The 16,603-nt window shown below is 32.1% G+C and overlaps 2 protein-coding genes across 2 annotated transcripts; one reads left to right on the forward strand and one right to left on the reverse strand.

Annotated features, from left to right (window-relative positions):
- Positions 1 to 3,114: 3,114 nt before the first annotated feature.
- On the forward strand, positions 3,115 to 5,653 carry LOC129905866 (TBC1 domain family member 16). The gene is made up of 2 exons (XM_055981489.1): positions 3,115 to 3,350; positions 3,463 to 5,653. The coding sequence occupies exon 2, from the start codon at positions 3,468 to 3,470 to the stop codon at positions 5,598 to 5,600; it is 2,133 nt and encodes a 710-aa protein (XP_055837464.1). The 5' UTR covers positions 3,115 to 3,350; positions 3,463 to 3,467; the 3' UTR covers positions 5,601 to 5,653.
- Positions 5,654 to 8,680: 3,027 nt separating this feature from the next.
- On the reverse strand, positions 8,681 to 16,297 carry LOC129906002 (transcription initiation factor IIB). Its single transcript, XM_055981626.1, has 5 exons — positions 16,120 to 16,297; positions 15,595 to 16,009; positions 9,272 to 9,506; positions 9,085 to 9,206; positions 8,681 to 9,024 (listed from the first exon to the last, which is right to left on the reverse strand). The coding sequence occupies exons 1-5, from the start codon at positions 16,134 to 16,136 to the stop codon at positions 8,863 to 8,865; spliced, it is 951 nt and encodes a 316-aa protein (XP_055837601.1). The 5' UTR covers positions 16,137 to 16,297; the 3' UTR covers positions 8,681 to 8,862.
- Positions 16,298 to 16,603: the final 306 nt, after the last annotated feature.

Here is a 16,603-nt window from a genome sequence, read left to right on the forward strand (position 1 = left end):
AAACTGGTTATTAGCAAATTAGCAAACAAATATTTTTTTTCTACTTTGCATTAAAAAAAAGTTAAATTATTTTTTTATAGCCATTGTTCAACGGTTATAACACTTTTTTAATAGTTATGTGTAAGAAGAATTATTGTAAAATATGACTGATTAAAAAAATTGATGGAATCCATGCATTTATGGCAGCAATGTGAAAAACTTAAGATTTTTGCACTTTGGTAACAATAACTTCCTAGTAACTCTAGATTTGATAAAAACTTTTACCATTCTGCAATCCCCTTTGGAAGCGCATATTTTTAAAAAAGTTGGCCACCTACGTTCCTATGAATTTTTTTTATACCACAGGTGTTTGAAAATTTTCATAAATTTTTTTTCACATTTTGCATCGAAAAACAAATTTCAAAATTTTTTTTAAAGAAAAGATGCAACAGTTATAAAAACTTTTAACTTCGTGTGTTAGCCAATTATTGTAGAAAATTATAAAAAAAAGAAATTTATAAAATTCATTCATTCGTGGTTGTGGTTAAAGAAAACGTAAGATGATGAAATTTAAAGTACACTAAACGAAAACAAGGTAATATTTTCTAAACTGGTTGCGATAGAAACTTTTTCTATTCGGTTTCAGAACAGTCAAAAGTGCACCTATCAGCCATTTCCGGCTTATCCATTTTCTACCGGACACCCTGTATAAATAAAAAACTAAACCGTCAACACAGCTTCTTACTTTGAAGTCTCCAAAGTCAACAGCGAACATGTTGACAAAAAAATAACATCGGGTGTTATAGAAAAGTAAAAATAATAAATAAACAAATAAAACAATTCAATAAAAAACATCAGAAAATAAGTTTAAAAGCAAAAACAAAACAAATTTAAATCCGTTCAAGATTTCTTTAACGAAATTTTTTATGGAAAATTTCGTTTCGCTTAAGCTGCGTACTAGGCTACTACAGAAAAAATGTCCAGGATAATAAAACGTAAGTGACAAATAAGTTAAAACTCTCCACATAATCTGAAATTCTTTTCTACAGCTGTGTCCTGAAAAACCATAACTACAAGTGGGAAATTTACAAAAGTAAAAAATTTTTATTTCTTTTTAGCGCTATTTGTTTTAGGAAAAAACTAACAAAATTGTTTTTTTGACCAATAAATAAGCTTTCTGCATCATTATTTTTAATTTTGTGGTCGGAAAAACTGTCACAAAAGTGAAAAAGTGGGAAATTTACAAAAGTAAAAAATTTTTATTTCTTTTTAGCGCTATTTGTTTTAGGAAAAAACTAACAAAATTGTTTTTTTGACCAATAAATAAGCTTTCTGCATCATTATTTTTAATTTTGTGGTCGGAAAAACTGTCACAAAATGAGTTTGAAAATGTTCACTTTTTGACTTTTTGCAAAAAGTGGCCGTTGTAGTTATACCTACCTTAATTGAAATTTTTGTTCAAGATTTCCTTGTGAAAATTTTGTTTCAGCTGCGTATTAGGCTTAAACTAAAAATTTCTTTATGCTTTTTGAAAAGTGAAAACTATAGCAGTTTATTTGAAGAAATCTCTACCTCTTTTTCGCTGCACCAGCCTGATAGACTTCGTAAAAATAAGCTTTCAAATAAGATAAGTTTTAAGTGATCACTGATCACTTGTTTTAGTTTGTTAATCTTTTTTCCCCATTTGTTACACTTTTTGAAAAATTTTGTTACACTTTTTTAAAAGCCTGCGGCAACACTGGTTGAAAGTAGTGTAAAGTACTTAGCAGCAGGTAAATGTACCCAAAGGAACGCAGCTATTATAGTTGAAATGAGGTTTACTTGCGTCTTCGTGAAAAATCAGACAAACAGACTCATCAAATGTCGTTTTCTATTGACGAATCTTAGAATGAGATTTGTGAATCTGACAGCTGAAAGGGGCTGTGAAGAGGGGAAATAGTGGAAAAATCTCAGATTTCATAATCTATTTGCGTCTTGAGATTCAAAAAAATGAAAAAAAAATGAATCTGATGTCGTTTTCTATTGACGAATCTCAGAATGAGATTTGTGAATTTGACAGCTGAAAGGGGGGGTGAAGAGGGGAAATAGTGGACAAATCTCAGATTTCATGATCTATTTGCGTCTTGAGATTCAAAAAAATGACAAAAAAATGAATCTGAGATTCAAGAATCTGATTCTGGATTTTTATCAAGATTCACGCATACAAACACACCCACTTTCACACACACTCCTCTGTTTGACATTTGTCTTAACATTTGTTGTTGTTTTATTTTTTTTATACGCACAGATTTCGCACACAATTACAAAACTAGATTTCATATTCTATTTGCAGTGGAAAATCTGAGAATTTTACACAAAAATCTCAAAAGTCAATAGAAAACGACATGATAATCAGAAATCTGAATCTGGATTTTTATCAAGATTCACACATACAAACACACGCACTTTCACACACACTCCTCTGTTTGACATTTGTCTGAACATTTGTTGTTGTTTTATTTTTTTTGTACTCTCAGATTTCGTACACAATTACAAAACTAGTGTCGTTTTCTATTGACTTTTGAGATTTTTGTGTAAAATTCTCAGATATTCCACTGCAAATAGAATATGAAATCTAGTTTTGTAATTGTGTGCGAAATCTGTGCGTATAAAAAAAATAAAACAACAACAAATGTTCAGACAAATGTCAAACAGAGGAGTGTATGTGAAAGTGCGTGTGTTTGTATGCGTGAATCTTGATAAAAATCCAGAATCAGATTCTTGAATCTCAGATTCATTTTTTTTGTCATTTTTTTGAATCTCAGGACGCAAATAGATCATGAAATCTGAGATTTGTCCACTATTTCCCCTCTTCACCCCCCCTTTCAGCTGTCAAATTCACAAATCTCATTCTGAGATTCGTCAATAGAAAACGACATAGATTTCATATTCTGTTTGCAGTGGAAAATCTGAGATTTTTACACAAAAATCTCAAAAGTCAATAGAAAACGACAAAACAAAGCTAAAACCTCAGAACCAGAACCTTCAAAATATCTATTTAAGGAACACACCTCCTCTGTTCTGAACTGACATATTCGACGTGACCCTCTTTTTTCCACTGAAACATACCCAATTGAATATTTGACAAGTCCAGTATATTTTTCTTTCAAAAAAAAAATTTATATAGGTATTTGTTTTAAAGCAAAGAGCACCCAATATTGATTCTCTTTTGCTCAAAAGCATTTGTGTAAATAAATTAAACAAAAACAAAAAAAAATTCCAATTACGCTTTTACCATAAACTAGGAATGATTTTCTAGAAAAAAAAAAAAAACAAATCAATCCTTTCTGCATGTCGAAATTGTAGTGAATCATCTCTCCTACCAAAACAAGGTACCTTTTTTCTTTACTAATCCCCAATTTTAATCAAAATAAAAAAATCAATATCAATTCATCATTCATTAATAAAAACTTCTTTCAAAAAATATACTTTTTTCACATATAGCCATAATGCCCATAGTAAATATTCTTAAAAAGGCATCAAGTCTTATCCTGGGTGAAGAAAAATGCGACGAAAAAATCGATAATATCTACGAAGACAACGAAATTCTCTTCTGCAAAAACAATGTCTGTATCCATCCGCCGACAGTAGCTCGCCAAGAATCAGACATCCTTCATTATCCCGGATACTTGACTGTCACCACTAAAACATTCATCGATCAATACAACAATGCCAAACGTCATACTTTACTCCTCACCTGGATACCAAATTCATCTCTATGCAAATGTTCATCATCCGATGAAAATTGTCCAGCCTTTATGGCTGCTATCAAAGCCCAAGACCAAACGGGTCTTGATCAACAACATATAAATTGCTTAAACAATTGCAACACTCTGCCAGCAGATAAAAACGCAATCAATGGTGACAAATCTTCGGAAGACTCCGAAGGGATTAATCAAAAAGACGAAAAAGAAGATGCCGACGAGATGCGAGAACTAAAGAACGAACTCCAACCTTTATTGGGTGGAAATTCTGCAACAATCGAAGATTTACATTCCATGTTAAAGAAGAACCCAGTTACTTCGGTTAACATAACCATTGCCAATCCATGCATTGAGAATACAACATCAACTTATAATTGTGTTGGCACTGAGCGTGATAAGATGCAATTATCTGATTGCTCAGACGATAACAATCCCAACTGGATGACTCCAGAATTACTAGCTTTCAAACACAATCTCTCGTTTCCCGATAGCGCCAATGCAACTCCGACTGTTAAACGGAAAACTCTAATCAAATGTCGGAGATTTTCTGTTGATCTCAGTCAAATGCGATCGTTGCGTTTGTTCTTTAATGATGACAACTGCACTTCGGGTCAGTTGGTCATAGCTTCTAGGGAATCTCAATATAAGATTTTGCATTTCCATTATGGTGGTTTGGATCACCTGGCTCAGGTGCTCCATCAATGGCATTGCTTTTTGCATAATATAACATTGGCACCGAGTAGCCAGGAGAAACAGAATCTGCCTTATCGGCAGTTTATGGTGTGTCGTCCGGAGGTGAAGAAGTCCGAACTGCATCCGGATGAGGGGAATGTTAAGAAAATTACAACGAATTTCTTCTATGGAACGTTGTTAAATGAGAAAGGTCAGATTGATGATGATTTGTTGTTGCGTAAATGTGTCTTCTTTGGGGGTCTTGAGAAGAGTTTACGCAAGACAGTTTGGCCATTTCTTCTCAAGTGTTATTCATTTGGTTCGACTTTTGAAGATCGAGCTGTACTGATCGATATAAAACGACAAGAATATGAAGAGATTACGCGTAGACGTTTGTACTCCATGTCGCCTGAAGAGCAGATTATGTTTTGGAAGACGGTGCAGTGTGTTGTTGAGAAAGATGTTGTTCGCACTGATAGATCAAATCCATTCTTTTGTGGAGATGACAATCCCAATACTGAAATTATGAAAAACATTCTCCTTAATTATGCTTTCTACAACACGGGAATGTCCTATTCGCAAGGTATGAGTGATCTATTGGCACCGGTTCTATGCGAGATACAAAATGAGTCCGAAGCGTTTTGGTGCTTTGTCGGCTTAATGCAGAGAGCTATATTCGTATGCACACCCACTGACAACGATATTGATAGAAACTTAAGCTATTTGAGAGAATTGATACGAATTATGTTGCCGAAATTCTATGAGCATCTGCAAAAGCACAACAATGCATTGGAGTTACTATTTTGCCATCGTTGGCTATTGTTGTGTTTTAAACGAGAATTCACCGAAGCTGTTGTTATTCGAATGTGGGAGGCTTGCTGGTCAAACTACCTCACAGATTACTTTCATTTATTCCTATGTCTGGCTATAATTGCGGTATATGCTGACGATGTGATTGCACAAAATCTACGAGCAGATGAGATGCTATTGCATTTCAGTTCACTCGCCATGTATATGGATGGGCAGTTGATTTTGAGGAAGGCACGTGGTTTGTTGCATCAATATCGTCAATTTCCAAAGATACCTTGTACATTATCGGGGTTGTGTAAGCGTTGTGGTCCTGGAATGTGGGATTCGGAACATCGACCTGCTCTTGAATGTATTGGGCATACTGATGAGGAGAAATGTTCACTTTCAATCGATTAAGATGGATAGTTTGTTTGATAGCATGCAATGAATAATGAAGGAAAATAATAAAACAGCACACACTATTTCTATTTATAAACAAAAAGAAAAGAAAAAAAAAATTATTATTATATTAGTATACAGTTTCTCCAAGTCCAAAAGATGTTGACGCTTTTTTGTTTGTATTTCTGTATTAACGCGCATTGCTAGCACATTTAAGAGCATCTAAATGATACCAAAGACAAAGCTAATAATTGCTTCTAATTAAATTATATTGAAATAAAATAAAAAAAAAATGAATTACGATGTTATTGCATAAATAAAAACAGAAAAAAATTTGTTTGTTCCAACTCATGCCTATAAATCATGCTTAGTAAGTTTTATGTATATTTAAAACAAAATTATGGGAAATTATGATGAAAATAAAAATATTTATGCACGAGCCCAAGGGCAAGCAAGATAAAAATTAATTTAATTTTTATAATTTGAACAAAGCAAAATCAATTCGCGCACTTACCCACGATTTTCTATGCACCAACTTTTTAGTTGGTATGGTAAACACAAAACTTAAAAGTGTCGAAAATAAATATAGGTCAAGTTTAAATTTTTTTCTTCAGAACTGTTTTATAGGAGTATACTTTCAGAATTAGGAAAGCATAGCTCTGGTAGTAAAACTACTCCAAAAGGAAATAATGTATAGAAGTTAAAATATAATTATTACATTTCATATTAAAAATATTGAGAGCTTTGCTTTTTTTTTAAATTGCTGATGTCCAACAAAGGCAAACTGACGATAGCTATGATTTATGTTTATAACATGGTTATGTATTTTGATGCACCGAATATGAGGTCCATTTGGCCCCACAGGTAGGGTTCTCAACATTTTCGGGGACGATTGTAGTATTTTGACGAAAAACCGTTAAAAAATATAGTACTTTTCAAATAAATATAGAATTTAGATGAAAATAAAGAAGTCGAGGAATTTTTGTTTAAGTTGTTGCAAATAAATGTTTGTAAACCCTGTATTTTTTGCACTTCTTGCATTATTCAAAAACTTTTTTGAAGACAAAAAATAATTAAGGTTTTTCACATTCAATATTTCAAATTTCGCCTTTTTGGGTTCATGATTGAAAAAAATATTTTTGTGAACGACTTAGTAGCAGAAATAGAATATAGGAATGATAATCTGAAAACAACATTTAGGAAGTGTTTCAATTGCGTTAAAACTAAGTTAAAAATTTTAAGCTTGGTTAAATTTTGACACTATCGTGGTGATAAAATAGGTTTAAATGTATGTATTAAATTTAACGAAGAATAGAACTTTTACCTAAATAATAACTCAATCGACACATTGCCTTAGTAGGCTAGGTTTAGGCGAGTTCAGATACATACACAATAGGTGTGTTTTTTGTTACCACCGGGCTTAACTGGACAAAAAAAGGGCAGTCGGGGCTAGGCAATTTACATGGTTAATGCAACAACACTTAAGCCTCGGGCTTAGTTGTTTATTCCGGAGATTTCTCTGGGCTTAACTTTTTGAACAGTTTTGAATCTGTGCAACCAAACTATTTTTTTTATAAATTGTTTAGAATTTGTTTACAAACGTGAAAACTGACGTTTGGAATGACAAAATGTATTTAACTTCTTTTGCTAGCATATATTATGTATCTCTTTGTAATACAAGAAATGTAGGTACAAGAAAACGGTTGGGAACCCTACCACTGCCACAAAATACTAGAAAAAAAAAGTTTTTTGCTGTATTTATGCACTTCACTCAAAATCAGTTCACTCAAATATGCCCATTTATTTGTATTTGCTAATGTATTAGTGAATAAAATATGTATATTAGTTTGTCCTGTCGGTTATTTTGAACATTTTTGAATTTTAATGCGCATACGCAACGTCTAGAAATAAATATTTAAAAAACTCTCCAAGTGTTATGTCCCTATCTGTATGTTAACCAGACAAGACTAAGAATTTTGATTAATATAGCCATTAAAATTCAACAATGTTCAAAATAAGTGGCATACTAAAATATATTAACACCAAAACTTTACAAATTTATGGTTGTGAATTTTATACTGCCACGAGGTGATGTTCGGGGTAGATCCCTTACCAAATCTAGATCTGCAGAAATGTATTTTAAATATAAAATATACTTACTGTCTTACTCCTAGTGGCTTCTTAAGAGGTTAGATTGGAAAAGCACATGTTGATCTATTGCGATCGTAGCTGTCCTTGTTTAGACTATGGAGTGGATATCATTTTCGGTGCATCATATTAGTACCCCGTGATGCAATGGTGAGTGTGATGGACAATCATTATAGAGGTTGTGGGTTCAAGTCTAAAATTTACTTTTTCAGGTGTACTGCTTCTTGTGAGGAATTACCAAAAGCTCTAAGAGTTCCATTGTTATGAATAAGTGCGTCTCAAATTAGTCACTCGGAAAACATTTAAGGCGCACAGGAATGGTTTAAGGTTGTAAGTCACTTGGCCTTGGGCCTTCGTGGGCACGTCGGGCTAAGAATTTATTTATTAACATAAGCTACTTAGAGCTAGCGATCCGAGTCAATGGAAGTTTGGGCTCCAATGATACTGGAGGAATGACTTTCATCCATATTAATTTGGTCAATCTCTGGTTGAAGGTTGGTTGTTCGGGTGATTTATGTGTCCGTTTGTACAGGTTGGTATGTTTGAACGGCCGGCACAAGATTTTGCCCCGTTTGAAATTCGATCAGCCGAAATTCGTTATCGGACGTAGTTTTGTGCACAAAATCTATCCGATGGTATTTCCGAAGATACCTTCTGTACCTAACTTAATTTAAAATAACCCAACACAATTTTAATATCTTAGTTAGGATTTGATTGAATATTTTTTTTTTTGAAGAACTTGTAAAAACTATTTTTGGTGACATCACATCTTTCTACTAAAAAGTGAACTCAACTACAGTGATTTGATATTCCAAAGCTGCAGCAAAATAACCAAACAAGTTTTTAATTAGTTATTATTCGAAAAACTAAATCATTACTTTAGAATACAAAATGCCATATCCTTATCGGATAACCAAATTAATAAAAAAAATTTTAACTCAGAAATGAAATTTAGTAAACAACAAATCCATTCTTTATTTTGTAGCGAATATTTGAACTGTATATTTGCTGCAATTGTTACAACTTAATTCTCTATCAATTACGAAATGAAAATAAAAACTTCCTTACAAATACATACACAGTGTTATTGTTAAAAATATTATAGTTATTCAGGTGGTGAAAAAGAAAATATTTACATTTGCGGCAGCTGCTCAATTGGTGTTGTGAATTTAAAGTCTTCAGGGAACAACTTCGCTGCATGTGGATACATAAGTTTATATGATTGCCGGATCGTAACATCTGCAACTCCAGCAATATCACCAATTTCTTTTTGGCTGCGCTTATGCTCTGAAGCCTATTCAATCAAATATCATTAGAAAACTTATTGGAGTATAATTTCGTTTTATAATTATACCTGTGAGGCCATGTATATAGCTGCTGCAGCAACTGAAATTGGTGAACGTCCAGGAACAATATCCATTTCAACAGCTTTCTTTGCAATATGTGTTGCAGCACGTTGCACCATATTTGGAAGATCTGTATAAAAAAATAATTTTTCGTGAGGGGGAAAGTGTTTTTTTTTTTTTTGATAAAAGCCTTACCCAAGTTTGCACAAAATCTGGACATAAAATCTGCGGTAGTGATCAAATCTACACTTGTCTCTAAGGCCTTCAATGTGAGCTTAAAGCATCTGCCAATTTCTTTTTTGCTTATTTTGCTAACAGCACATATTTCTTTGAAAGTACGTGGTACACCTTCCTGGCGACAAGCTATATAAAGACATGCCGAGGCTTTCGCATCGTTTGAACGCCCTTTAAGATTTTTACCATCATGTACCTACGGAAATATTAACAGTTTTTAAAGATTGCGTGATAACTCCAGAGTTCAATGGTTTTTTCCAAAATTTGTCAAAAGCAATACTAAGATCTGCGTTGAACATGACATTTGGACATTCAATTATGATTGTTTTAAGCGAACAAAAGTGAAATGACCAGTAAATATAAGCTAAGTCTAGGAAAAAAAAATTTAAAATTTTTTTAAAGGGGTTGTCATTTCGTTAAATTGTGATTAAGGATTAACAAAAGTGGCCCTAAAAACTAAAAAAAAGAAGAAGAAGGAAAGACAGTTTATAACAAATATTTTCAAGAAAAGCATACACAAAATTACACTTTTCAAATGTTGTGCTTACTGTAAAAATATCATTCGTTTTTGCAACTTATGTATTGCAAGAATGGAATGGACATAAAATTTTCTGATGAATTTCACTTTTACTCTGGTATCTTGAGATAATAGCCCAGTCATTTTAGTCATTTTTAAGCCCAATAAATCTATAGAAACCTAGGTGGCCAACTTTCTTAAAAATATTCTGGTATAAGGAGAATATTTTTAAGAAAGATGGCCACCTAGGTTTCTATAGATTTATTTTATACCACAGGTGTTTAAAATTTTTCATAAAATACTTTTTTTACATTTTGCATCAAAAAACAAATTTCAAAATTTTTTTTACGAAAATGTGTAATAGCTATGAAATTTTTAAAGTGTTTATGTACTCATACAATTATTGTAGAAAATTATAAAAAAAGGAAATAAATAAAATTCATTCATTCGTGTTTGTAGTGAACGAAAACATAAGATGATAAAATTGAAAATACACTGAACGAAAAAAAGTCCATATTTTATGAACTGGTTGCGATAGAACTTTTTTCTATCTGTTTTTAGAACAATCATAAGTGTAGCTATAAGCCGTTTTAGGGTTGTCCATTCTCTATTGCACACCCTGTATATTTTCAGACATATTCTAAACAAAAATTCCCAGGGAAATGGTTTCGGGAGAAGGGCCCCAATCGGAAAAATGGCGAAAATTTCCATTTTTTTTTGGTTTCCCCATATTCTTAACAGTTGAGGAACGAAATTCAAGCTAAAAAAATAATGAAATTTCAGGAACTTTTCAGTTAGGAGTTTTTTTTTCAGGAATAGGATTATGACGATTACAACTAAACTTCAACTTTTTGAATCGTTATACCTAAGAAACGGTGGGTCTTAGGAAAAAAAGTGTCATGACACTTTTTATATATAATAATCTGGTCTACAATTCTTGCATTGAAAATTTTTTGATAAGACTTACCGTTTTGCTGAAAATCGTGAAAAACCAGTTTTTGTGACCTTTTGACCCCTATAATTCTTAACGCGGACACGATATCAATGTCGATTTTTCACATCTTCATAACAAAGCCGTCATTAAGCTGTATACCAAAATTCAGCCCAGTAGGAATTTTTCCGCAGATAAAACCTAAAATTACTGGACTATAAGTCAGATGTAATGGCCTGGGGTTTCGCCACAAATATTTCTGCTTTAGTATTCTGATTTCATAGTTATCTACAGTGCCTTGCATAAGTGTAAACATACCAAATCAATTTATGTGTAAGGGTTGGGTATATTTTTTTTTGCTTGTTCTATACATCCATTTTTGCCGTATAGGTTCATGTAAAAAAAAATCGAGGTTACGATGATGGGAAAGTTAATTTTGTCTGTCCGTGCGTTCAGTTGTACATTGACCTTGGGCCTAAACGGATGGTTGGATTTGCTGAAAATTTGGAATAAATGATTTTTGAGAAATAGCTCAAACCTGTTTTTTTTAATAGCTCTTTTAGAACGTATACCGCCCATATAACATTTTGAGTCATTGTAATTTTTTCGAAAACGAATCTAATGATTTCGATATAATTTGACTTACTAGTGCTTAAAATGAGTTTAACAAAACTGCTATTAAATTTTTCTCAAAGATATGAAGTTATCATTTTTTTAAGTTTTTCGTCTTGAAACAATTCACAACATTATTAGCATTACTCAATTTTGTGAATAAAAAGGCAAGTGAAATGTTAACGTCAGGTCAAAATGCTTCATATAACGTAACTTTAAAACTGATATTAAATTTCTGAAGTCTTTGATGTAATGTTTGATAGTTCAGCAAAAATGAACGGAAAATCTCCAATTGCAGCACTTAATTAAACTTCAAGATTCTGTGATAGTGAGATGTGCTCCCCAGTGTTGTTATTATTTCCATTTTCAATTTTTTTGTTTATATGCACCACAAGTCCCATTACAATAACAGAAAGTTGTCTATAATTTTGATAATATGTCAATGAATGAGTGAATCAGTCAGTCAGTTAAAGTTTTTGTGATTTTTGAAGTTCTATACTCTACTACTCTACTTACTCTAATTTTCTGCAATTTTGCCTGTAAATAAGGGTGTAGTGCAAAAGTTGACTGGGTACTACCCGTGCGCCATGATTATGGTTATAGGAAGCAATTGGCGGCAACTAATGTTTTATAGTTATTTTAAAGAATTTTTGAAAATATTTTTGCATAGCTTTTGAAAGATAAATCATTTGATAAATTTATGATAAGAAGGGCAAAATAACTAATTGATTGGACTTTTTTTTTTAAATTATTCGATTTTGACGATACTTGAAAAGCAATCTTGGAAACCAATATGTCACAAAAATTTTAGATAAAATTGTGGAAAATTAATTAAGCTTGGAGCTTATTGTTGTTCTTAAGTTAATAATTTTTTCTTTAATCTATGTAGATGCAACAAAAGTATCTCAAATAAAATCTTCTAGTATTCCTTTTTACTTGCGATATAGGTACTATACAGCCATGGACAGAGAAATAGCACACTATTGAGAAAAATCATGCGAATCGAATTTTAGATATTAGGAATGCTTTTTATAAATTTTTTTTCTTTTGGTATATTGTCGAAATAAAGTGATGGAGACGAAAATATCTTAAAAATACCGTTATTTTCTATATTTATTTGCACTAGCAATATAATGCTTTTTCTGTCTCTTTCGCTAGTGGACACAGAAATAGCACACATTTGTTTAACCGTTAAGTTTTTATTCCGCGTTCAAAAGTTGACGAAAATGCATTCATTTAATTGCTACTATTTAATTAACAAGTATTTTTGAAAAAAAAAATAGGCAGACAAAATTATTAAACTGCGAAAAAAGGGAGAATTACTTTTGATCTTCATAGTCAAGGGAAAAATCCTTCTCAATTAGCTTAAACTCTAAATTTTTCGAATAAAGGATGGATAAAGCCATTTATTTAGAAAGAGCAAATAGAAATTTAAACTCTGAAATTAAATTGCGTTAACTTCTTTCCCGCAAAACTTCCATACGAGTGGATAGAGCGATCACAAACAAACCCAAATATGGGCCTTTTAAGTCATCTCGCACGATTTTGCCCGAATAATTTTGCCTGAAAAAAAAACATGCAGTTTTGAATGAGAGTCTTTTGGAGTGATGAAATAAAGGTTAACCGCATTGGAACCGATGACAAAACATTTGTCCATCGCCTTAAATGTTAAAAGGACAAGCCAAAGTATTATCTCAAGACGATGAAACTAAGAGGATAGGATTTGATGGTCTGGGGCGCATTTTCCTGGCATGGTAAGGACCCATTGGTTAGGTAGTGGCAAAATTGATAAATTCTTTTGTCTTAATATTACATTAGAATACCGAGGAACCATATTTCTCGCCAGTTAATTAGATATTCATACATGACAATGACCCAAACATGCATCAGAAATAGTACAAGATAGGTTTTCGGACGAAAAAATCGTCTCTAGCCGTCTAAAATTCACAATCTTAACCCCATAGAAAATTTATAAATTGATGTCAAGGTTAAGCGTGGGAAAAGAAAATTCAAAAATTCAAACGATCTTTGGGCCAGAATCAAAGAAGCGTGGTACCGTACTCCACAAAGTGGATACCAGACGTTAGTTGAAAGTTTACCAAAGAGTAGCGAAGGAACTTTGAAAAACTGTAGTCTACTAACAAGTTACCAACTTAGTAGTATTGAATTTATTGGAAATTGTAAGAATTTTTGCTGAGAAATGATTATTTTTTATGATTTTCGGAATGTGTGCTATTTCTTTGTCCACAAGAAAAAAGGGTATTCTCTACAAATTATAATTTTTAAAAATTAAATAATTTATAATAAATTATTAATTTTATGAATCCCTATAAGGTAATGCATGCCCTGATATAAAAATTATAATATATAAGTTAAAAGGTCCCAAATAAATCCAATTTTTGTAAGAAAAATCAAAAGTGTGCTATTTCTTTGTCCATAGCTGTATATCAAGTTATGCATTCGTACAAAAAAAAATTTGAGATGACATTTTTCCATGACATTACGATGGTAGAGAATGCCAAAAAAATGGGTCCCGGAAGTCCGTCACTCTGTCAGTCTGTCAGTCTGTGTGTCTGTCTGTCTGTAATAGGAGCTACTAATTGACTTCAAACTTGGTATGTAGCATTTTTTGGAGGCTCTCCAGAGGGGTTTTTGGAATTAATTTTTTTGGTCCAAAAATAACGGTGCCTGTCATACAAAAATTTCGGAAAAGTTTATTTCACGAAAACAGCTCCAACGATTTTGTTAAAAAAAACTCAAATGTTAGTTTTTAAACGAGGTCTATCTTTTGAAGAAAAAAATTTTTTTTTGAAAATCATTACTAACGGTACCTGCCATAGGACCGCTTTTTTCAAATCGGATTTTCTGCAAAACCGCTTATTGTATTTCAACGAAATTTTTGAGACGAAAGCATTTATATAGTTTAAATATAAGCCAAAAATAAAATTTTGAAAAAAATAATTTTTGGATTTTTAAAAAAATTTTGAAATTTTTTTTTGAAAAATCAAATTTTCGAAAACGGGACATTGAATTTTTTTTTAAAACTTTTTTTTTTTTAATTCATTTATAAAAAATTAGTTTTTTAAAAAAACGTCTCAAACGATTTTGAAAATTTTTTTTCTAAAAATGCACCTTAATATATAAAATAAAACTGCGTACTTGTTTTGTGGGGCGATTTGATTTCAGATAATGTTTTATTTTCTTGAAAAATGAATTTTATTTTTTTTATTTTGTTTTTTTTTTTTTTTTTGTTTGTTTTTATATACCTACATTTCCCAAGTTTCTATATAAAAAGTCTTAAGAAACTTAAGCAACTTGAACTCTAAGAACAAGTTCGTGCGACCCAGTCGTGCATTTTATTTCTATTTTAAGTTAGGTTAAAGAAACATTCAGGCGACAGCTGACTTACTTAGACCGCATGGCTCTATTGTATTACCATGTGAACTTGCAGGTCAATCATCCGTTAGTCGATTACGCAGAACTGCTAATGAGTTGGAAGAGACTTCTAAGGCATGTGTTCGCTAGTAGGCAAGTCAATCAGCTAGTTTACTATTATAAGAAAGGAGGTTTAAAGGGTTCGCCTTTCTAAAGTTATGAGAGCAAATTTTAAAAATCGCTTTTGTATCTGTTTGATCTTATGGCAAATGTATATGGCAAATGGGTCTGACAAATGCAGTAAACAGTTGTTTCACTCCATTACGTAGAGATCAGAAAACTGACGTGATTCCTTTTTTATCTACCGTAATATTGAATTAGCTTTATTACATATTTCATTAATTAAAGAGAAGATGCTGAACTGATTCTTTTTCTTTCGTCCATGCAGCTCCTATTGAAATCGTTGCAAAACAGATCAACGCGTTGTTTGGCGACTTATTTATAAGACAGTCTTCGTTAGAACATTTCAGATGGATTAAAGTTTATCAAACACTTTGAACGTTTCAAGTCTATACGTGCCTTGTTTTTTAACTCACATAAGAAAGTTTTTTCTTCTGTTTAAGGCTTTGATATCAGACCCTGTTAAGATTCTTGAGTATTTAAGCTTTTGAAGATTCGATTTAAAATTTTGTAAATGAATATTTAGTGTTATAGAATGCTTAAAACCAAATAAATATATCAAAGGCCACCTTTCAAAATATTTTATAAGATATAAAGAAGATCCCTATCAGGACAGAACCACATAGTTTTTAAGATACTCCTACAAAACAATAAAAACATCAATTTTACCTGTTTAAAAAGATTATTTGCACGATCGACAATTGTCTTTGGCAGATTAATACGATCTGCCATAGTTGATATTTCCTTGAATGCCGATATCAGTGATCTATCCGAACTGCTCATAGTACGTCTATTCTGATATTTGGGTGCTCCGAAAGAATCGAACGATGCTGACCCAGTTCCCGGTCCAATAATAGTCGACAAATCACCTCCACTAAGAAGTGGATTTTCTGGCCCACCAACACGACTCGGGTCAACACCACTCTTTTCATTGCTAAATGTACGCCATTCCGAACCAACATCGATTACGCGATCACCAACAACAAGACCACATTCAGAGCAAATCATATCACCAGCACGATAATCTTCGATAAGAGGTGCATCGGGATGTGCATAGCAGCATACTTTATTCGTAGCGTCAGGTCTGTGTAACGATAAGAAAAGAAAACATAAATTTTATACGAATGAATTCGACCTAAATAACTTGGGACGACTTGTGTGCAAATCTGGATGATGCAGAATTGATATTATTACCTGGAGGAGCTAGCCATTTGAAAATTTTAATGTGTTAGGTTGTAAAGAAATAATGTTTAATTCGAATTAAATAGTTTAAAATAATTATCGTGAGGAAATAAACTTTAATTTTGTGTGAATTAAATAAAGCGAAAAATTTAGCTGGAGCTTCAAGTGCGTTTGCTTAATATTTTGACTTTTGAAAATGGAAGCATTCAACGATATATATTTTCATATTAGTGGTCTCGTTCGGGTGACTTTTGGTTAAGGTAATGTTCACACTATTTACAGTTTATTTTTGTCTATAGGGTAGTTCGAACATTTGTCCTTGTCTTCTCTTTCTATTTACAGTTACTATTTTGAGGTTTTAAACTCGGCGAAAATCAAAACAAACCAGCAAAAACAAACCAACAAAACAAAAAAGCAAAAAATACAGCATAGAAATATATTTTAAATTCCGTAATTTTTTCGATTTTTAGACACTTAATTAAGTTATAGTAGAACG

The sequence above is a fragment of the Episyrphus balteatus genome, chromosome 1 (assembly GCF_945859705.1).
Source record: "Episyrphus balteatus chromosome 1, idEpiBalt1.1, whole genome shotgun sequence".
Taxonomy (NCBI): domain Eukaryota; kingdom Metazoa; phylum Arthropoda; class Insecta; order Diptera; family Syrphidae; genus Episyrphus; species Episyrphus balteatus.